The sequence below is a fragment of the Bactrocera oleae genome, chromosome 2 (assembly GCF_042242935.1).
Source record: "Bactrocera oleae isolate idBacOlea1 chromosome 2, idBacOlea1, whole genome shotgun sequence".
Classification (NCBI taxonomy): domain Eukaryota; kingdom Metazoa; phylum Arthropoda; class Insecta; order Diptera; family Tephritidae; genus Bactrocera; species Bactrocera oleae.
In genome coordinates this window covers 4,939,285-4,964,703 of record NC_091536.1, presented here as the reverse complement: position 1 = coordinate 4,964,703, position 25,419 = coordinate 4,939,285, and the positions used below count along the sequence as shown (strand labels likewise).

General features: G+C 31.5%; 1 protein-coding gene across 2 annotated transcripts in view; it reads right to left on the bottom strand.

Moving 5' to 3' along the window:
- LOC106617093 (organic cation transporter-like protein) overlaps window positions 1–23,449 on the bottom strand; it is a 43,968-nt gene extending 20,519 nt beyond the window's left edge. The window contains exon 1 of one of the 2 annotated variants that reach the window (XM_036373482.2): window positions 22,941–23,449. In XM_036373482.2, coding sequence (XP_036229375.1) covers window positions 22,941–23,150 — 210 coding nt within the window. In that variant the 5' untranslated portion in view covers window positions 23,151–23,449. Of the gene's footprint in view, window positions 1–15,480; window positions 15,997–22,940 lie in introns of those variants that run through there. The other variant, XM_014234088.3, reaches the window with a different exon arrangement.
- Window positions 23,450–25,419: the final 1,970 nt, after the last annotated feature.

Below are 25,419 nucleotides of genomic sequence, written 5' to 3'. Positions count from 1 at the left end.
TTTCTAAATATGATTCAATCATCGAAAGCTCTCTATAAGCCATAGCAATTAGCCGATTGATATAGGCTTTAGAAATCGAATTTGCTAGTAGCACACACTGCGGTCTGTAACGTTGGCTTCATCGTCAGTTTTGAAAAAATCTACTAATAATGTCTTTCGTTTGCATACACATAAGCCAGTAACCTTTTGTGGGTACTTGAACTGAGAAGATTGATGGTCTTCTGGATTGTTCGTACTCAAATAAGGAAACTTTGTAAAAGTTTGTTAAGATGTAAATTTATGTTTTGTAATTTGTTAATTATACTAATCATAAATGTCAACCATATGTGTTTACTTTCACAGCTATCCATTTAGGAATTTAACAGTTGGTTTGACAGCAATCTCTTTAGTACTTTATATAACTCTGAAAATCACCCTAAATAAAGGAAAAAAATAAATTTAAGGCTTTAAAATCAACCATTCTTTTCCATTTTGAAGGGCGCTCAAATTTTTTAAAAATTGGTTTCAACTATTATTTCATACGGTTACAGAAGTCAGTAGGTTTGACATCAGGTTGATCTCTTCATTGAAGGTCATTTAAGGAGAAAGGACGATTCCTGAGGAAAGCAATTTAATTATTTATACAGCAGACCTGACCTGACAGAGGCGTTGCAAATAAACAATATCATGTGTGTGTCACATATGTACACATCTACAATATTTAAATACATGAGTATATACATATGTACTTTAATTCATTATATATGCATATGAGAAATTATTTCCGAGAATGTATGTACTAAATACAGCACATATACCTGTATATAATATAATATTATATTTTTTATGGCAAAATAAATATAAATTAATAATAGAAAATACAGAAGGCAATAAATTAACTTATCATTCGCAGGCAATTTAAGCAAAAAATGCTTTCGTAATGGTTATTAGGTTGGTCACTAATGGAAGATATCATGAAAAGAGATTATATGTGTTGGGAAATATTGAAAACATTATTTGATTAAGGTATGACTAGGCACTTTTTCGATTACTTTTTGTACAAATAAGGGCCGAAAGGAAAAGAGCAGAGTTGCCACACTTTTTCTCTGAATTTCCGAGCTAGCTCTCATTTTTAGTAAATAAAATCCCATGTATACATAGATATATTTCCTTATGTAATACATAAAGTTTGCTTTGTGCTACCCATAATCCTAGTAGTCGGTTATTAGATAAAGTTCGATTTGTGAAGCATTTTATTTTGATTTCTTTGAATTTCTCTTTCCTCCAATAAAAACATATATAATTTTCAAGAATGAAATGGATTTCTCAATTGCTTTTCAAATACTGACGATCTGACGAAATGTATCTGCTTCTTTAAATATTCAGATTTTAATGAATTTTTTAACCCTTTTGGTTTAATAAACTTCTTGGTTTTTTTTGGTATTTTATGGTATTATATCATGACCGGTACCAATATTTGCACAAATATGTGTTTTCCAAAACTTACTTGATTAATTTTTGCTGTTTTGAACGTTCTGAAAGTTTTCAGTTTTAAAGTAAAGAGAAATCGTATATTTCGGGGCTTAAAATTATGCTTAAATTTTTTAAAAATTTACAGTACAAGTAGGAATCAGCAAAATCGAGCATAAAATATCGCATAAGTATATAAGTTTATACACTACAACACACATGCTGCAGTGTCAGCAATGAATAAGTGCCAGTTGTTGCTAGACAAAAACGCGAGATGTAATGTCATGAAAACGGCAGTGAGGGTAATTTAATAATAAATATAGTCAAAGCACGTATGCTAAATTTAAGGCACATTTTCCATACAGACGACAAAAGGACATTCACTTCAACTGCTAAATTGGATATCTTTGACTGGTGATCAACCAAAATATCTATTTGTATAGAAACAAGGTGACAAGACTTGTTTGACATTACAAACATACGCATAATATACGCAATATATTATACATACACAAATCAGGAAGCCATTAATTCAGTCACTATATATTCACGAAATTATAATTTACATCAAATTATATATGATTTACATATACATATATACCTATTACAGTAAAGCCTCAAATTAATGACTAGGACAAAGTTTGCTACAATTAAGACTAACTTGAGTTTTCATTATGGCCTAACTTTACATTTTACTACATTTTACGCGGCATAATACAGTATACAGGGTGAAATATTTGATCGACAGCATTACCAAAAAACTTTGGTTGCTCCGAAGCTATAATATCCTTAATACAAAAGATTCCTTACAACAACTTTGCTCGGTTAGTTTATATGACAGCTATATGTTATCCGATCCGAATTTGGAGATTGCATTATTGTCTTAGATAATAATCTATGCCGAATTTCATGACGATATCTCGTTAAATAAAAAAGCTTTCCATGCAAGCATTCGATTCTGATCGTCCAGTTTGTATGGCGGCTATATGCTATAGCAGGGTGATCTGATTTCTTCGGAGATTGCATTAGTATTATTGTATTTTGTATGGCAGTATATGCTATAGCGGTCCGATATCAGCGTTTCCGACAAATGAGCAGCATCTTAGGACAAAAGGACGTGTTCGAAATTTCAGATCGATATATCAAAAAATTAGGGACTAGTTCGCGTATATATAGACAGACGGACGGACACGGCACCACTCAGCTCGTCATGCTGATCATTTATATATATATTTTATAGGGCCTCCGTCATTTCCTTCTGGGTGTTACAAGCTTCGTATAAAAAACACTATAATGTTGAATTAATGTAGACTTAACTGTAGTTACATTTATTATCAACAACAAGGGAAATGTTTACATGCAGCTATGTCTATTATACGAGTATGTTGGTAGGTTGGTATGAGTAAATCCAATTATTTTTATTTATTATATATTAAATGTGTGCACACTTGCAAAATTGTCTGCCATGCTGTCTGTCTGCGCCACAAGTACTTATTATTGCTATAATTGTCCTTAAATTTGACTGAGTTTCGACCTTCTACAGCCTCATTCAATCATTTCGAGTATCATTAGGGAAAATACGAGTAATTTGCCAACCAATTCAATGCCAATCTATGTGTGTGTGTTTATGAAGATTTAGGTGCGAACTAACTAACCGCATGAGCAATAAAGAGAGAGAATATAAATATATAGTAAAAAACAACAAGTCAACAACAAACCTATTTCATACACATGAGCGACACAAACATTCTTCTCTTTTTTTTTGTTGTTATTGACATTTCGTAACCTTTACATTGACTGCGTGAATTATCTGAAGATGAAGTAGAGGAGATTTAATATTCAGAGGCACTTGCAATAGAACGAGACAAATGAGCGTTTCGTTGTTAGTAGATGTTGAAAATTGAGTTGGTACCTTTAGTATATGAGTAAAGTTGCTCAATATAGATCTCAATTCTAGGATGAAAGAAAAACTTGGAGGATGTAAATTGAAAGTTATTACTGCCATAGCTCACTGGATGCTTCATGCTTTTGGTAGAGGATATTTTCCTTTTTTTCGTTATCATTAATGCGATACAATCATATCATCATCAATTGTATACGATAATATTTGAAGAAATTAAGCATTTCTTTGACCGATAACATTTGAATTACAATTTTTTTTTACTTTGTAATCCCAAATAAAAATAAAAAATAGATTTTAATATCACATACCGGATTACAAAATATAAAAAGATGTTTACGCCAAAAATTTATTTTTAGTCCTAACTACCGGATTGAAAAATAAAAATTTTAATCTTAAGCATATAATTAAGAATTAAAAAAAGATTTTTTTAGAATTAACATTTTTTCGCGTTCATTCAAATCAAAAAAAAATATATTAAATATATATAATATATTAAATAAAAAAAATCTAATTTTTAGTCACGATCTTGGGATTTAAATATAATTTTTAATCCAAAATCATAGCAATAATATTTGAGCCATTTGAGTCAGTGTCACTGTTGACCGCAGATAAAAAACAGTTGAAATTTGTTTAAATATATATTAAAACAAGAAAAAACGTAAACTTCGGTTGCACCCTTCACAAATACAAAGTTTCCTTACAAGAACTTGATTGTGATTGTTCAATTTGTATGGCAGCTGTATGATATACTTGTAGTGATCTGATCTGAACAATTTCTTCGGAAAATACAATGTTGTCTTAAACAATAACTGGTACCTAATTTTGTGAAGATACCTTATCAAATGAAAAAGGTTACTCCGATCGTTCAGTTAATATGGCAGCTATATGATATAGTGATCCGATCTAAACAATCTCTTCGAAGTTTACATTGATGCCATAAGAAATAACTCATGCAAAATCTTGTGCTGATATTACGTCAAATAAAAAAGTGCTTGACTCCGATTTTTCACTTTGTATGACACTATAGTGGTCCGATATCGGCCGTTCCGACAAATGAGCAGCATCTTAGTAAGGAAAGGACAGGCGCAAAATGTCACATCGATAGCTTAAAAACTTAGGGACTAGTTCGTATATATACACACAAACGACATGGCTAAATCAACTCAGCTCATCATGCTGATCATTTATGTATATATTTTATAGGATCTCAGACGTTTCTTTCTGGGTGTTACAAACTTCGTGGCAAACTTAATATACCCTGTGTAGGGTATAAAAATATCTAATATAGATTATAAATTTAGTTTAAATTAGTTGACCAAAATCAGTATTCCTCTTGAAAATAACTCAACGGAAATTCGTGTGTCTCATATTGTGTGACATATTACGCTGTCGCTGCATAAAAAGTTTAAATTTGAAGAATGAATTTTCATTGGCATTTGAAAGCCCGCAGTAAATGCTGATTTCAGTCGTCTGGCGCATAAATCCGTCTAGCAGAGTTTCAAGCCCGCACCATTATACATGCTTGATGTACCTCTATATGTTTGACAAATAATTGCGTTTGTCATTTTTCAATTCACTGAAGCGCTTCCCCATAACGCTCTCTTGCCGCTGGCCTTTAAAAATGGCTAATAGGAAAACTGCGTCATGAATGTCAGTATTCCAGTAAATTTGTGCTTTTCTATGTGCAAATTCAATTTGTATTAGCTCTTTATAAAAACAAAAGAAAAAACTAACAAAACTGCGGAAATAATATTTCAAACACGCATAGTCGCCTTTATACTCTTGCAACATGTTGTTACAGAGAATAATAGTTGTGTTCACCTAATGGTTGTTTGTATCACCTAAAACTAATCGACTTAATATATATAAAGATACAAGTTTATATATATATAAATTATCTGGATGGCGAGACGAGTTGAAATCCAAGTGACTGTCTGTTCGTCCGTCCATCCGAAACAACTTTTCAGGACACTGAGGTCTACTGCAGAGGTCTATTACGGAGGTTTTGTATTGGCAAAAAATATATATGTATTTATATTATATAACACCCTCTCCACTCAAATATATGCAAAGTTTTTACTATTTTTTATCGACAGTGAACGTTGTTTATTATTGCTCCTAAACGCGTGCAGCTCATTTAGTTAAGCACATTCCTATTTGTGGGAATTACTTGGTGCAAAAATTATCAGAACCTTAGTGACCGCCATTATAATATCCGGAAAAAAATGGTGTGAATTTTACTGTATTTGTTGGAAATAATGACATTCGTAATTGCTTTTAATAGGAGAACTTCAAAGTCATACAAAACTACATGCATACTCTTTATTTACGCTGTTTGCACCACATGGCGTATGCGCAACTTTTTATTTTATGTTATACGAAGTGCATGAAAGTAACTCATACGCTCAATATGAGCTAGCTTGTTGAGCAGCCTTAAGAAAAATTAAAGTTATTTTACAGATATTTTAGGAAACGTTGGCATCTGTTTACAAATTATTACAATATAAATATTAAATTAAGAACCTTGTGATATATTATATATATATTTGAAATAATGTTTCCCCGTTTTGTTGAAGTTATTATAAACAGTACAGTAAATAAAATTTTATTTGTGCCAACACAGCGTTGACCGGTCAGGTTGAACGCATAACATAATAAAAACCTTTTACAACTCAGTGTTCGACATGGTCGACTTTTCACTTATCTCGTAGGAGCCTTTTTCCTTTCATCACAGACCCACAACTGCGATGCATGTAGTTTATTTGCTTACATTCCACTTAAGTGATGGTGATGATACAGTTGTTTGTACAGTTGTGATACATGTGAAAAACTATAATGAGATTGCGCACGTCTGCATGTGATTGCAAGCTCGGCAAATCACAGAGGAACAGAAGGTACCAAGAGTAGGATATCCTGCTCTACGGGCTTACATTCCTACGTTCATGTGTGCTATTCTCGGATAAGCGCAGATGATATACAAATTCAGTACGCAAGCAAATTATACAGAATACTTTTGTTATTAACGAGCACTCCTTAAGTTTGTTAATACAGAAACAAATCTTTGTTAGCGAATTGGAGAACAGAAGTTCCAAAATTTTAATCATTTAATAATTATCTATTGCCTTCCAGACTTCTTATATATACTACATGACCTAAGTTCTGAGTACTAAGTAACTGTCAAAATGCTTAATGTACACACGTATTTGTTTTTGCCAAGGCGTTAGAACCCACTCTTGATGATGTTTCAGACACGCGGGAGGTCAACAATTAGCTTGGCAGTCAACCAAAAGTGCAGACAACTTAACAGCTTAATTGTAAATAAGCTGAACAAACAAAAATTGGAAATTTACCATCAAAGGGGAATAACTTTTTGCCGCACAAAATTAATGACGCAGCAAACTCTTCGTATATAAGAGATATTTGTGTGGTGGTATATGCTCAAAAGGAGGCTTAGGTTAACAAAATGAACACTATTGTGGTCGAATAAATTATGAAATTTGAGGATTACTAAAAATTCGTTGCTTTAAATTGGGCATTTAACAATATTGAGCATAAAGTTCAAATTTTCGTTGCCGTAAATAGCTATAGACTGTTTGGTTTGTTCAATATAATACAATCTAGGCCTCGGTGATTTCGCTAATTTCAAAATAAAATTGATTGAACGCAATTCGACAGTTTTGTAACTATTAGTCTCTTTGAGCAAATTTTTCAACTGCAGTGCCAAGAAATATTGAAAATCATAGTCGGCTATAAGTAAAGATCAATAGTGGAATGTGTCATCAAAACTAATACCAACTAATACATAGCAAGGTAATTTGTATGCGCGAATTCACAGCGATAGTTATTTATTTAGTTAATAATTTTTCCAATTTTTAGGGGCGACAGGTTTACGATTCTGTATTATTTTGAATATTCACATTGATCGTTTAATAAGTGATTAATAACTACATATATATGTATTTACAAATTTTAAAGATAAAATCAAAACTTAAACATAAGTAATTTTTTTAGGGATTTTGCATGATTATGATTTTTCATACATTTTAGCATTAAACAATTACTTTCGGAGAGCCCAACTGATTACATTGCTCACTTCAGTATAGTGAATGGCTCTGCAAGTTATCTAGGGTTAAATAGAATATCAATTGTAAGCTTAATAAAGCAGAGTATAATAGTTTTGTTCACCTAACGGTTGCTTGCATCACTAAAAGTTAATCGAGATAGATTTAGTGTTATATATATATGTCTGTCTGTCTTTGCAAGCTGTATATCTCCTAAACCACTTAAGGTACAACAACCAAATTCTCTCATTGCAAAATTTGGTATGTAATATTATCTTGATATTCCTATGTTTCAGTGCAAAAATGGACTCCATCTGATTATTTTACTTTTCAGTATGCAAATCGAGCACCAATGAATATATCGGGATAAAACTATGCACGAATAGTGGCTTTGAAGGACGGCATCTTTTTACCGAAAATCGGACTAAAACTTACTTACTTGATTTTCTGTTAATTTTGTATAGCGTCTCTGTATATATATTTAAGATATCTGTAGAAATATTATACATATACATACATATACACTTAATAACTTCTGTATTCAATTTAAAATGGTCTCCAAATATATAATATAACAAATTTTTATCAATGTTGGGCTATACTACCATACGACTATTTCACTATAAAAGGCATTTAAATTAACATAACAGAATTCGTGTGTGGTTTACTTAAGCTTTAGATGTTATTAATATTGTTGAAATTTCAGAACTCAGCCCCAGTATTTTGGGTTGTCTTCGTTATATGCTAATAACATATGCATATACATTTCCTGGACATTTCCTTTGAAAAATTGAGTTTCATCTATACACAATCTTTCGCCACCATGAAGGTTAGCAACAACAATGGCAGTAGTATTGAGGGATATCCAATAATCGCACACTTTGCTACCATGGTGAAAGCGAATAAAAAATATCCATGAAATTTCCCAAACTCTTAACTAATATCAAGTTTGAGTTATTTTAGCGATTGTCGCCTTGTAAATCCAGACACAGTCAAATTGAGACCAAGCATATAATATTGGTTTTTGTTACATAACATCATATTAAGTTTGCTGCAAAACTTGTAACAAAAAAGTGACTTCAAGTATTTCTCATACAATAGCGTATTAACCGTGGCACCTCTATATTATTTTTATATAATATTTTAACTTTACCATATTTTTCGAATCTGATTTTCCTGAAATTTTGCACATATCTTCTTTATACTTGTATTATTATGAACCAACTTGTTTTTTTTTTTTAATTTTGATTAAAAAAATAATTTTTTCGAAGCAAAAACAGTCGGCGTTTAATAAATAAAACAATATGGTTTTTCCTTTTCATAACAATAGAACCGAAGCTACCATGACAGCAGATTGAGATGTCTCATTGCGACCTGCACGGAAAAAATTAGTGTACAACTGTCATTTTCAATAATTGGAAAATAATGGAACAATTTAACGTATAAATAAATTATATGCTAATTTTCAAAAATATATAATAACTCCTTATTAAAAAAAAATTGATGAAAATCAACCAAAGTTTGTGTAATTACTGGTACCTCCCTCTTTAAATGTTTGAGGCTTTAATTCAGTTTTTTTTTTTTAGTTTTAAGCACCAATGGAAATTGAGCATACTATTTTTGTTTAAGTGCATTCATTTCAAAACAACGGAGCCTTTATTAGAAAATGTTTTAATTATACAAGTATTCCAAGACAAATTGAATTATCTGCCACACTGTGCTTTGGTTTCTCTAAAACTGATATATATACTGGATGATATAGAAGATAACATTGAACATTCATACCAGAATATTTTCAAATATTGCTACTTCATGACTTAGTATGAGTAACTAATAAATAAGATTGCAAATAAAGGTAAGAATACGCAGTAATATATAAATCTGTCTGGCTCTAAGGTGATAAAATTCGTTTATTGCTTTCGTGTGTTAAACAAAGAAAGTAGAAAACTATTCAAATTTATGTTTACGATACAATGTCAGCATTTATGTGAAATTACCTATTACGGACTTGGTGAAATTAAATGTGTCCTCCTTACTTAAAATGTTATCGTAATTACATAATAAGTATTTATCTTCTTTTCTGAAAGCAATATATTTTATACATATGTTTTGCATTAATAATGAATTCGTTATTTTATGGTCCACATTGATGGTATAAATCAATTAATTAAAAATTATTTGCTGTTGTCTCTAAAAACAGTCTAAGCGAGACTATAACTAAAACTACAAACTATATAAAAAAGAGATAAATAGTAAATAGTTTTTGTCTAAAATTTGCTTTAGAATGCCACAGCTACTTGATTGTGAGTTACGCTATTTTCGGTTGAAATGCTTTTGATTTGCAGCACAAGAAAATTGTTTTCCCAATGTCTCTCGTAATAGCTTACCTGAAAATAGAGAAAGGGGAAAAAATAAATATTTATTGGATTAAGCGTCGTCGTCGTTGTGACGCCATATATTTATATATAAAAAACAAATTAGTAATGCAAAGGATAAAATAATATGCTTTGACTTTAAAGTACTATATTATATTTTATATTGCGCTTTTAGCATAAAAATAGATTCTTGCAACAAGCTGCAAATGAACATTGCACCTCGTTTAAATTAACGCAATTCGGTCCCTACCATAATAAGAGTCCTGAAAATATCCGACCTTGACCTTTTGAGTATATCGTCTTTATAAGAGGACAAACTAGTTTAGACACCTTGAATGCCTCAGAATCTACTCACATAACTTTTTTTTCTAACTGTAGAAATTTCAACTAAACCCCTCTGTATATAGAGTATATTTTATCCCAATATATCTATGATACGCTTCTGCTCAAATGCAGTTTGGAGAGTATAATTCAGTAGTGAAAGCGTTGTACGTCAAAAAAGTTTGAAGCTTTCATCTTTCAGTAGTATTTGGGTAAAATATAGCATTCTATTGCCAGATCAAGAATGATATACACGTAATTGCGAAACGTTACAACAAATGCTCTCCGAAACAAATAATGGGACGTAGCTGTTTACCGTTTTTACAAGATTTGCACTCAAACTACATGTGTATACACCTATGTTTGCTTATATATGTATTATATATTTTTTTATATACCATATATACATATAAATATACTTGTATACATTGATATAAAACCAAATGGCTTACATCCATCCGCATAAAACTCCGATTTGACTGACTAAATTGTATGAAAGAGCATGATGAATCACGCTGAGTTCGTTTACACCATGGAATTTTATGTTAGCAGTTTTCGTTAAGACTTTAACACTCCATTGATAACCGAACAATTCACAGCGGGCGAATATTACAAACATCTCGAAGTAAGTATATATGTGAATAGAGTAAACGAAGGGCTGGAATAAATATGACAACTGTATGTATATATATATATCTACATATATGCTACTTAATATATATTCATATTACCAATTTTGTGCTGAAAACCTTTTTATAAGCGAATTTATTTTCCCAGAATTTTAGTGTAAGAAATTAACATCATAAATGGGTTCAAGGTTAGTGAGGCAAATATTTTCATTATATACCGATTAATGTATATGTGGGCAATTGTTAACAGCAGCGCCACTCAATAATATGGCGCACGCCTAATTAAAACGGTGAAACGTATTCAATACATAAAAGATTTTGTTAAGGTAAATGTCGTACACATTTCTTCCTTTCTTTTAGTTTTTTTATTCTCCTTTTCTTTAGTTATATAATATGTATATTTATATGTGGTTCGTTGGTCCGAGGTCAACGCTGTCGATGCTGTAACGCTTTCATTTCATACGTGATCAGCATTTTTGCGTGTTACATATTAATATGGTTATAGAAATGGAAGACGTGTTCACAACAATGGAAAGTTTGGCAGGAAAACTCCCAAAATGATAGAAAAAATAAAATCTACCTGTCGTTGTGACATACACAACCGAAAGCATATACCACAGTATATATTATATATAGGTATGTATGTACAATATGATGTTAAATATGGATATATTATATTATTCTGTTATATATTATATTACTATGTATAAAATGGTTTTAAATTTGTATAAATCTGATTTGGTAGCAAAGCGCTTTGCATGTGTAGCAGCAGGAAAAAACCATAACAACCCAAAATCTATTTAGTTGTTGCTTTTTTTTTGTTAAAGTCTTTGTAACAGTTACACTTTTTACATTTTAGAAATTTAATAAAATAGAAACTTAACTCAGATGTCCTACTATTACCTGATAACTGTACTGTGTGAACTCCATCTTACATTTTTGCCAGTATATTGCAGTTAATATAAACATATAGAAGGTTCGAAAAGTTGTTTCACGTGCTTCTGGAGGTAAGGATTGCAATTATAGATTAGATAGTTTTAAATTTTAATGTCTAGAACGCTTAACATCTTACTCAGGTTTATTCCAATTTCTGTAACTCATAAATCACTCAATGTTAACCAAAAACATAAAAAAACGTTATTTGTTCTTCTCAGAAACAAATTAAGGCAGCTTGTGGGATTTTATACAGGTCACGGCAGGCTAAGGTGTCATCTGTACGGATTAGGGTATTGCTCCACGGATCTGTGTCGTTTCCGAGACCAAAGATCAGAGACACCAGAGCATATACTATTCGATTTCCCCGCAATCGCAATTAACCAAGGAGCTTCATTAAGAATCCTTGATTTAACGGGATTAAACGAAGTGTTTTGATAACATGAGAGAGCACACAGACCACAGGTCGCCGTGCATTCCGCAATTATCCATGGCAGCTAAATGTATCATATATTCTTGGAGAGAAAAAGATATGTACAAAATTCACACACAGACGGATATGGCTAAATCGACTCAGCTCATCACGCTGATTATATCCATATATTTTTTATAGGGTCTCTAAAGTTTTCTTCTGGGTGTTACATTCTCGTGGCAAATTTAATATACCCTATTTAGGGGTTACAGTACTTGAAGAGCATTGGGGGTTTTAAAAAAACGTTGGTATGAGTATAGGAGATTATGTAGAATACAACTGTATTAATATTATGCATCTTTCGGGGGACGAATTCGGTTGTCTAGAATAGCAAAGCCCTGAGCAGAATATTCAATGCAATTCGACGTCTGTAAACATTTTTACTTGATTAATATTCATGAAATATATATTTAGGTTCAACAAGACTCATTTTCGATATATATCTCGTCTTAATCGAGTATCTTAGCAGATACCGGGAAAGATATAAATGCACCTGATTTATTCGAATAATTCATTGTCTATTTAAGAAAGTTTCAATACTAAGTTTTCGTTTATTTACAAGTAAGTAATTTTTAGTTTCATTAGGCCAATAGTTCTCTTAAAAGAATACTCTAAACTCCCAATATTGTCGACGGGCTTAATTGGTCTACAATTTAAGTCCTGGTTACTGTATTCACAAAGAATGGACCAACGGTTTATCAGACCTTTATAGGCGTACGAGATCGTTAGAAATAATGATATTATGTCCAATGTCAAGACAAGGTATTATTTTTATAATCTGAGAGGTACATTATTTGAATATATAATTTGAACACATGAAAATTATTCAATAGGAGAAAAAGGCTTGTATGTTTAATATTACCTCTCGAGACAAACTTTTCAATACTGGTCGAAGCTGCAGTTCAACCTGCTCCTGCTTCTATTTTCTTATCTTTCCATATCCAATTCGTCAATTAACTAATGCCGAGGCTTTAATTTTACTATAAATACTATGTCTTGTATATACGAAGTGTTTGCTGAGTCATTAGTTTGTGCGGCAATAAATCTTTAAGGTTATTCCCCCTTGATGTTCAATTTAAAATGTTTGATTGTTTGGCACATTTGCAATCATGAGGTTAATAACTTTGGTGTTTAAATAGTCTGCACTTTCGGTTGGCTGCCAAGCTAACTGTTGCCCGGCACCTTAACGTAAAGTCTCATTAAGAGTGCGTTTTAACGCCTTAGCAAAAACAAATATTTTTGCACACTAAGCATATTGACAGCTATTTCTCAAGACGAGCGTAGTTGTTTAGAGATTTACAAGTCCATTTAAGTAAACAGAGGAGGATTTTTTGCAAAATGAAACGTCAGAGATCCTATAAAGTATATGTATAAATGATCATATACGAACTGGTCTCTCAGTTTTTGAGATATGGACGTGAAGTTCTGAACCCGTAATTTTCTCACCAAGAAGCTGGCCATTTGTCGGAAGGGCTGCCATACAAACTGAACGATCGCAATAACTTCGGTGGTATTAGTTATTAGGCTGTGTTTGTTACCTAATATATTCTCGCATATGTCAAAGTGGCAGATAAAGACCAGCCGAAATAAGCGAGAAATGAAGTCATATTATCTCTAGTTCATAAATTAGGACAGTGTATATCAAATTTTATGGTGCAATTCCTTGGACGTGTCTTAAAAATGGTGAAGCTCTTTAAAATACCATGAAATGTCGCACGCAACCCAATCAGCGCCGGCAAAAAATTACTTAAAACAAACATATACAAACGTACCAGTTCATTACTCCACTCAGTCGCTTTTGCCAACTTCAGTCAACCACTTTTGATACGATTATCGAGATGTATGTGTGTGCATGTTTTTGTTTTTCGGCTATCCAATTTCGTGAAGGTCATTTATTATTCTAACCTTTCACTTTGCATGGACATTTCATTGCGAAAAGTTTTGGCGTCCACATTTCATTTTTTGTGTTATTGGCAATTTTTTTAAAAGTGCTGAATGAACAACGGTTATTTAAATATGTAAAATTTAGAAGTGTTGGAGAAACTTTTTATTGTAAAGTTAATGAAGTGGGAAATGCGTTCAAATGCATATTATCATAAGAGATTATATGGAGAGATGTGTATACGAGTATATAGTATTTATGGGATATACGTCGATTTTATTCGACTTTTTTTCATAAGCAAAATGTAGATTTTTATAAACAAATAATTTATTTTCAATTTGAAACTATTTTTATTCAGTTTTTTTTATGGAAAAATGTGTATAAGGCTATTCAGTCACGTCTGTATAAATTTGAGAATGAACCGTTAAAAACTCCGTTCGCAATAAATTTCAAGAACCTTGTTTCGAGCGTGCGATTGTTCGTACTCTATCGTTGCGCAGCATATTTGATGCCACATGCCGAAGATAATGCTCACTGCGCAGGTAGCAAACGCGAGAACAAAGTTCGAACATTTGTAAAAATCACAGTTTTGTACGGTCCACTCCGGAATTTATAAATTGGTAATTAATGTACATTTTGCAATAAAAAAAACGGAATAAAACTAGGTTTAAATTGAAAAAAAATATATATATATACATACAAATGTTTATATAACGGTCGTAATATAAAATGAACCGGAAATAAAAATGAGCTATAATGACTTATCTTTAACGCCAGATACAATCACTAATTTCAGTTTCATTTTCTCAATTTATTCTGAATACGAGTCTACTTCGGCTTTGGTCTCTTTATCGGATTTAAACTTTACAGAAACACGTTATGCGTATAAATAATGTTGACTTCAAACCGGGTTATCGATCGTTTGCTTCTCCGTCCCAAGAGGAATCCAGATTTATATTTGCGTAAGGATAATTATCTCGACAGTATTCCCGAAAACTATAATACATATTTAGGGACGTTTTATGTACCATTATAAATACCATATTACTCTTTCTTGAGAATTTGTTTATTCAGTATTGGTTAGCACTTTTATTGGCCTTGAAATGATTCTTGATTTATTCTCAATTATCTTACTGCATGCTCATAGAAAGAATATGTTTTTTTTCATGACATAATCATCTATAAATATGCTGCAACAGCTGTATTGTTAACCTAATTCGAATCAAGTTTATCAGGGATAACCATCAAGGATTTACCAAAAATGCAACAAATAAAATTGATTACAAAAACATTGTATTAATTCAATTTATGGATAATGGCAAATATAGAATAAATATGATTTTAATGAAGTAATATATTTGATTTTCCAAAATTTTACTCAAAAAATTAAGCTAATGGATCTTTAAAAATATTTTAATGAGCATATAGAGTATAAATGTTCATTCAATTAAGTACCGTTGCATAATAGTCCTCTCCATACTCATCTTCATCTTCATCGTCTCCATCACCATCTTCCTCTTTCGTATCATCTTCATCCTCACGAATAATAGCAATCATAGCGGACTTGCTTATAATTGACATGGAGAGCGCAGGTGTAGCAAAATTATCTTTGTGACTGTTATTGTCCGCCAGCATGATGTGTGGCATGTCGTGATGTGTTGAGCGTTGTTAGATGTGGTTCAGGCTGACTTTTAAATCAGTTTTATAATACACGATATATTATTGTTATTGTAAGGTATGTTGCTTTATTAACCAAAAATTGTTGTTGCAATCTTTGGTACTCTTTCTAATTCTTTAACTTGCTTACACTGATGTTGATTGATAAAGCTGATCCTCGTACTATTTTAAAGAATTGTAGAAAGCTGATTTTGATTTGTATTTAATTCTTTAAACATTAAAATATTTTGTTATTGTTTTTGCAAATTTGGTGTTATAACTAAGTATTTATTGGTCATTTGAGCTGCTCACAGCCTATAATTGAATATCGAGGAACGTGTGTCAAATTTCAAGTTTAAAAGACGTACATATATAAATATATTAATGAATTTTGTGTATTGTACAAACATATATATATTTATTCATCACTCATCATCAGATTTTTTAAACGGGAAAATGTATTAATTAATGCATCACAATACACTTATCTGAAATTCTCTAAATATGATCCCAGTTTTGGGGCTAGGACTAAGATAGCTAACTAAACTCAGATATTCTTTTAAATGTTCAGTTGTATTTTATATATGTATGTATAAAGGATTAAATTTCACTTTTCACCTTATAAGATATTCCTTTGTGACAATTTTAAATGCAGGGTTATTCATATGTATTCATTTTCAAGCATAGTTTTATTTCTTGTTATTTTTATATTTAAATTTCTTTGCAACATTTAATTGGTAGGTAATTAATTATGTCTCAGCTACAACCCAACCCCACACGGAACTTTCTTTTTAAATTTCGTTGGATGTGTGGGAACTACATGCGCAAAACGGCGGCGTGCAAAAATTTTCAATTAAGACAGAACCATTTTTACATAACAAAAGTAAACTTATGCCGAATTTCGTCCAGTAACAACCGCACCAAATAATCTTATTTATAAAAGACTGAAATGCGTGCAAAACACGGTCAAAGATGGAAATTTTTCCGATTATTATTTTGTTTCAATTAAACACACTTCATTCAATTCATAAATGTAATTCAGTCACAATCAACACTTTAGCATCGCAGTCAAGTAGCGCACAAATTGGCTAAAAGCAATGCAATAACTTCGAAGCATTATTCGGCATGCGTTCAATGCGTGTTTCCCGCTCAACTTGTTCGCCGCGACTTGTCTGTGCTTTCGTTCTTAGTCAAAACCTTACTGTCCCAGCATTTGGCACAAGCAATTAAGGGAATAGTGTGACCTGGAAGCTTTCGACTCGCCACAAACAAGCTACCAAATATTGCATCGTTTCCTATGTCTGCCAATGTGGACGGTATTTGGAGGTGTGGGTGAGGGTGAGGGATGTAAGTGACCCCACGCAATAGCAGCGCGAAACAGCTGAGCACGGTACAGGCCCAAGCACTTGCGAATTCATACATGTATATACATATATGAACACTTACAGTTATTTTGTGAAAGTTTCTATTTGAAAGTCACGTGCTTATCACTCGAAATCGGGAATACAATCCACTTTCTCCAACTCTATTTGCCCGCGCTTTTTACACAATATAAAACATTAAAAGCTTTTTCAAAAAGCTTTTTGTTCATTTCGTAACACTAAAGCAGTATCGGCAGTCATCAGCTGTTGCCGCCGTTCACAAAGAGGCCGGTTAACTAACGCAATACTCCCAAAAGTCTTCTCTTCGTTGACGCATACGGTTGTGTTTGCTTTGAATGTTAAGGCCATGCATGGCATTTGTTTCGTGTTTCACATTTCTATGCTCTTCTTGCTCCGAAAACTGTTGCATACATTTATTATGCGGTTTTTTTACCCCATTTTTGTTTCGTCATCTCATTTCTTTCGTCATTACTGCAAGTATAATTTGCCCTCGTTTTCATCCTTAGTTGTTAGTGTTTTATGGAAAGTTCTTCCGTAGGCCATTGAGCTTTTTAACTGTTTTTTTGTTTGTGGTTTATTTTATTATATCAACTGTTTCGTTCATTTGGCACGTTTTATGCACGTGAAACTATTATTATTATTTTGTTAGATTCCTTGAATGTCGAAAGCAAGTCAGAAGATATAGAGTATCTAGCTCAAAACTTTAAAGCGATCCAGTATAAAAAATATTTGATATGAGTATTGTAGCTTAATATTGTAAATTGAATTTAAGTATGGAGAGAGCTAATTATTATAAATTTTTCACAACATAATATTTTGGACATGAATATTGAAGTTTACTCGTAACTAGATCAAAATTTTATTGAAGAACCTAATATTTCACAAATACCAGTAATTTAAATATTAGTTTTATTTAGAATAATATTTAATTAAAAATTACATATTATATATGTGGCAACTATTCTAAAAATAACTCCCACAGAAATCATTGTTAAAACTGTTTGGTTTTATTTTAAAATTAATCATTAGATTGAAACTAAGTTTACTTAAAGAGTTTAAACCAATTCTTGGCATTCTAAATAGTTAACTGTCTTAAAATTTTTCCATTTGACCATCAAATTATGATATTTCCTTTATTGTACACATTTACTTAAGTATTGAAATTCAAATCATTCAATTGGCTTCTTAAAGCTTTTATTATTCTTTTATTTATAGTATATAATCAATTTCCTTGCTTGAAATTATTATTAATTACCAATGGGTCAAAAACGATTTATGGTTCAAAGTCTTTTGAAAACTCTAAATCTTCTATTTATGGGACATCAATAATATCAAACATAAGATATCAAATTTGTATATACACAAAACCGGACCCGTTCAAACATTACTGACTTAAACAGGACATCGTCATTAATTTTAAGTGCAACTTCATACCTCATAAAATACACGACTAATCTTATCCAATTCTGTTATATTTAAAAAGTACTCCCAGCTTAGTTTGAAATTGGCTAAATCGGATGACGAGAACACAATAATCATACAATTTTTTCAAATATATAACTCAAGCGTATCGAAACAAAGCGTAGCCATTCACTATAAATGGAATGTACCAGCTCTATTCTGAACATGGTTGTAATCTTCGTTCTTTCAGTTTACTTTATACAGTATGTACCAGTCAGTGGACTAAATGATATATTTTAATAAAATTAGGTAAGAATTTGCATATCTATTGTACATGGTGCGATTCGGTACCAAAATTGGTGCATAAAGAATACTGATATCGGAATGCAAATATTCTGAATCATTCTTTCAAAGTTTTCTCCAAGAAAATATACTATTGTTTATTTTAATTTTTTTGTATTATTTGGTTAATTAAAAAAGAATTTTCGTCCTTTTGCTTTTAAAGTGCTAACGCTTTTCTGAATTCTGAATGAAGACTTTGTCATTACTAGAATAATTTTATATAAAATATTCTTGAAACTAGCATAAGTTTATTTGTAAAGTGGCGAATCGAACCTATTATGTTCTTCCTCAAGCTAGCTCTAATGATGTAACTTTATATGGTACACTTTTGTAATCAATTCAATTAACTTTGTTTTTGCTGTCACATTAATATTTATTAAGAAAGCTTAGTTTAAACAGAGCTAGCAGAGGAGTAGCGTATCGAATGCGTCATATGTTAAGTAGCTCTGATGCAAAGAGCTTTAGGCCTTGATGGAACAATCACCGCTGAATTGGTAATTTTTTGAACAAAAGCTTACTGAGCCTATAGCCCAAAAAATTAAGTAAATATTTATACTACCTGTGCAAAATGTTAACATATTCGCAAATATATGGTACTTATATGTAATTGTAAATATAATCATTCATATATTGTATGTATTTATATTTGTAAATGTAAATATGCATGCGCGAATATCATTTGCATCGCTCGAGGCAAGTTTCAAGGTTGTTATACACTTCGTTTGTTACTAATTTGTAAATAGTTTGACTGATGAGTTGTCTTGAATTGATTGCCGCACACTTCCCTTAACCCTGTAATATATGAGTTAATCATGCACAAAAGTAGGCATAGCTTCCGTTACTGGCACCACCAGTAAGCTAAGAGCAGGCGTGGAAACAACAAAATAACAATGTGTGTTCTGTATAAAAATACAAATAAATATACATATGCACATTTATGTGTTGCCAACGTTGTTGTTGCTGGTACTTGTGCGCTATTGACATCAAGTATGTGCGTATGTATTTGTAAACGAATTGTAAACAAAATAATTTGATTTGATTTAAAAAAGTGACATGATAATTCTCTGAATTCCAAGTTGCGAGCGGAAAAAGTCTCAAGATTGCATTATCATCGCTTAAAAAAATTAAAAGTTATAGACTTTTTCCTACAACAAAGACAAAAACCCGTTCGAATAAATTTCTTATATGAGAAATCAACTCTTGGAAATCCCTCCGATCTTGTACACATTCCATACTCATTTAATTGGTGTGTGCCATTTTTTACTTATTCCCATTCAATCAATGAGCGGCGTAAATATCCATTAGTCAATTTGACTTAAACTCTCCTAAGCGGCTTATAATAATAAGTAACAAATTGCACATGTAAACATTTGTACCCATACAATTACATGCTTATTCTATTGCATGGTGGAGATATTCAAGAAAAAGATGTTTGGTGGAGCCATGGCGTATGAGTAACAATTTGTTTTATATGAGAAAGTGTGTAGTGCATATGCGCTGCTTGTAGGCTAAGAGTTGACTTCTGATTGAATATGTTTAATAAGGAGTAGTAATAGGATTCATTATACGTTAGTAAGATTAGCATATATATATACATATGTAATATATTTATATACTTATATTATGCATACATATGTATGTACATATGTACATATTTATAATCAGCTCCTACACTTATAACAAGTATTGGGTGGAGAAGATAGCCCCAGATGCTGCTCTTTAAAGATGTATACGTAGGAACGGGACCAAAATGCTTCTTAAATGTTATAAAAACTTTGAAAAGGGATCAGAGCTACTTAACCGGACATAGATCAAATTATATTTCCATACAATCCGAAAGTAAATAATGGAAGAAAATGGAGTGTCGCTTGCGAAATAATAAAAAACTTAGAATATACTATGTACATAAGTATATATAAATACTTTTGTGTTAATGTTTTCAGCCTTGTGCCCTGCAACTGATGCTATTGTTTTTATTTTTTATCAATGTAAAATATTTCATAAAACTTGTTTGGGAGAATTCTGCTATGATGTAAGTCATTACCATAATTCAAATACAGGTTGCGTCGATCCGATTGCAATAGTATAACGACTGTGATTTGGCATAACCTTAAAAATAGTTACAATATACGCGAAACCCTTACATATAAAGAAATATTATATTAACTTATTCTTATTTTTATCTGAAGAATACCTTCGTTTAAAAAAGATTTGGTCAGAATAAATATTTTTCAGGTAGTTGTAAAGTCTCTTTTGTAAACCTCTAATGCATCACATTTTAAGAATGAGTAAAAAATTTGTTCAAAACTAATATATTTAAAAATTGTATCATAAAATCAGCGTTTAGAAAAACACTAATTTTCACAACTACCCCCATATGTACTTCTATATGTATATTTTTTGTTATTGTAATTTTCGCTTGCCAAGAATGTAGATATACTTTAGTGCATCCGTATATATAAGTTTAAGTGATAATTTTTTGCAAAGATAAATTAGCAAATAAAGGGCAAGTTCAGGGAACTAGAAATATAATATATTTATTTACATACATATGTGTATCTGCTAAATATTTAAATATGCAAATTTCTCTTTCAAAGGTTTTGTAATAATAACATATATACAGAGGAACCTATGCATACAATTATATACAAAAATATTTATATATAAATGTAAACTAAGATTATCATATAAAAATAGAGAAATGTATATTTATACACGGAAGAATGTAAATGTATTGTATATCAGACTAAACATTTTAATACCCATATACTCGTATGTGGGATTTGTTATCTAACATAGTAGCAGAGCCCTCCAGTAGAGAGCAGATGTTTCAAGATACTGTATGATCCTGCGATATTCTTTGATCCGATTAAAACATTTATTGTTTCGAAACTGTGTTTAAATAAAGCCAAAGCCCATTCTTTCAACGCCTTTTCTCTTTTTCCCCCTTGATAGTAGTGTTTTTGTGTGTGGTACTATGACATTTTTATATAAATTTATCTACCTTATGGAAAAATAAAAATGATGATTTTCTCCGCTGTCTAAATTTTTTCAAATATATTTTTTTTCTATACATAAAAAAATATTGGGTTCATTTTATTAAATCAACATGTAAAAACTTTGGCGGAATCGAAATTATAATTACCTTCATTGATACCAGTTTTCCTTACAAGAACGTGCTTTTGATCGATCAGTTTGCATTAGAGCTATATGAAATTGAAGCCTTACCTTGAATAATAATATTTTTAACATTTCGTGAAATAATATAAAAGTTTTCTATACAGAATTTGTGTTTGATCGTTCAGTTTGTATGACAGATATATGCTATAATGATCCGATATCGCCGTTCTGACAAATGAGCACCTTTTTGAGAAAAAAAGGACGTGTTCAAATCGCTATTTTAAAAACTCAGGGACTAGTTCACGTATATACAGACAGATAGACATAGTTAAACCGACCCAGCTCGTCACGCTGATCATTTATATACACATTTATAGGGTCTGTGACGTTGCTTTCTGGGTGTAACAAACTTCGTGGCAAACTTAATGTATTCTGTTAAGGGTATAAAAAGATGACTTTTTGTTACTTCCATTTTTCTTTACTTAATTGTCACAATGTAACGCAATTTTAAAACAATTAGGTTTTTAATTGTTAAAATGTTTTTAATAGCTCAATTACCAACAACGTATTTGCCCCACTACATTTCTTTAAGAAATTTTATTTTATTGAACAAAAACATGAAAAAGCTATACAAAATAGTTCCAAAACACTAACGACAATTCATAAATCAATATATAACTAAAATACATTTCAATATTGGAACTAATTGAAGGCATAGAGTTGATGGAACCACCGATGTAATTATTATAGTGAAACAGTATTCCACTTTTTTGTCATAGACAGCATGGTGCCACATCAAATAAATAAATAGGAGAACGCATATGTTTGTATGATAAATATCTTCCCACTAAAATGTTTAGAATTCAACAACTTATATGTGCAGGTATCTTAAACATCTATAAATAGCAAACATTTATAGACAAGGGCATTAAGTGCTTACAATAAAAATTTAATTTATATTTATTAAAGAATTCATACAGATGTATATAAGCTATATAATAATTAGCAAGTCACCTGCAATTTGACTAGCACAATTTTAATTTCGATTTTATCCGATTTACGCTTCGGCATATTATCCAACAGATCAGTAGTCTCCCTAGCGCTAGCGTCGCTGTCATCATAATTTCGTGACGTCACAGCAGCATTCGCATTGCCGTTGTAATCGGAAATGTCCGATGCATTTGGCCTTGTGACCATATTTACATCCGGATGTAGGAAACTCATTTTTAATTTTCTGTAGCTGGTTTCAACTTTTAACTTTTATTGCGCTGGTTTTGATTTTTTTTTAATAATTTGGACTTTATTAATATTTTTTTAAATATTATATACACTCCAGTAAACGCATTTTAATTGTTATCGAATCCTCTTCGAAATTGCAAAGGTTTCGTAATATGTACATATGTATAATCGAACAAAGGGCAAACCAGTACCGATCACGAGCCACTAAAATGGGCTAAAGTTTAACCAAATGGTTGTCGTACAAAGTACCCGCGAACACTAAAAGGGAAACGGATTGCCGTGCACTTCCTATTCTTTTTCATTGCATTTTCGCAATACGATTTTGTATGTCGAATAGACATGCGAAATAAAAAATTAACAAAAATAAATAAGTCAAACAAAAAGAAGCGACATAAAAATATATGTACAACACAAGAAACTTTTGGCGGTTAAACAATGGGTTGGCCCACGAAAAAGATGTTAGTACATGCATTATTTTATTTAACGTTTAGTTTAACATAATCTTATGCAAAATATATGTAGAATAATCATAAAATTTGTGTCGGTATTTAAATATTTTTTTCTCGAATGAATTTAGTATACATTTATTCCGTGTATCGCCTTAAGGGAAGTGACGTATACTATAAGGCTAAGGAAAGAATAATCTCGGACCCTTAATTAAATATTTTCCAATACTTAAATTCTAGAGATGATGGCTATATCATTGACTCAAACTATCATCTTTAGCAAGTTCGACAAAGAGACCGATCAAAAGGATCTTTTTGCAATAAGGAGATTGTCGACGGTTACGACCTCTAAATTTTTCCTTGGGCACCTGTACTTTAACTTATGCCATTGAAATGAAATTATTACAATACAGTTCAATTTACTATAGATTCTGTGCTATCTGGGTAAAGTTGTAATAATCACTTGCTAATTACTCTCTATTTAATTATAATAAAATATGCGATGTAAATCAGTGGTTTGTTCGATTCGCCAATCTACAATGTTTTTCGAATTGAAGTTAACAAGAAAAGCACCGAAGCTATAATACCCTTCACAAATACAAAGGTTCTTTACAAGAACTTGTGTCCGATCGTTCAGTTTGTATAGCAGCTATATGCTAAAACAATCTGATCTGAGCAAATTCTTCGGAGAATACATTGTTGCCTAAAATAATAATCCATGCTAAATTTTGTGAAGATACCTTGTCAAATGAAAGACTTTTTAATACAATACACTTGATTCCGATCATTTAGTTGACAGCTATATGCTATAGTAATCCGATATGAACAATTTCTTTGGAGATAACATTGTTGCCTTAGAAAATAACTCATGCCAAACTTCGTGAAGATATTACAATACATCAAATTAAAAAGTTTCACATACAAGCAATTGATTCCGATTGTTCAGTTTGTATGGCAGCTCGATATTTACTACAGTGGTCCGATACCGGCTGTTTTGACAAATTAACTACTTCTTAGTGAGGAAAGGACAGGTGCAAAATGTCAGATCGATAGCTTAAAAACTGAGGGACTAGTTCGTATATATACAGAAAGACGGAGAGACTGATCATTTATGTATATATTGTATTTAATAGGGTTTCTGGGTGTTACAAACTTCGTGGCAAACTTAATATACAAGTACTCTGTTCAAGGTATAAACATTTCATTTAATTATAGTCGCTTAACATATTATATTACGAGTTACTTGACTGAGCTTGTCTGTCATTTTGACTATCATATTGCCAACAAACTTGATTTTGACATAAAAAATGACACCAAAAATATTATTTGCAGGTTTCAATATATGTGGTTTGACCTATATTACTTTAGTTTTAGATTATGTAAACAAATTTAAGCAAAAGAAACTTATATTTTTTATTCAACAGTTACTTAGTAATGAAAACTTTATAGAGTGAACATCTGAAAAATTCCATGGTTGACTTGAGAAGATCTTACCAGCCAGAGAAGATCTTACCATCTATAGAGCCATTATAAAAAAGCTGTTCTTTACTTCCAAAAAGCAGACTTTAATATATTGCTAGGAGATCTGGGCTGGTTTAGATAATTTTAACTGTACGCCTACAATTTGTTTTTTTATACGGGAATTGTTTTTAATCTTCTGCCTTCTTCCTCATTGGCAATGCACCATTATCCACAGTTTTTACGGAAAAATATTAACGGGCTTCTTTAATCAAACATAACCGTTATTCCTAAATAACCATATCCACCGAACACTACTTTCCAACCTACAACTCATCGGCTGAAAGGCC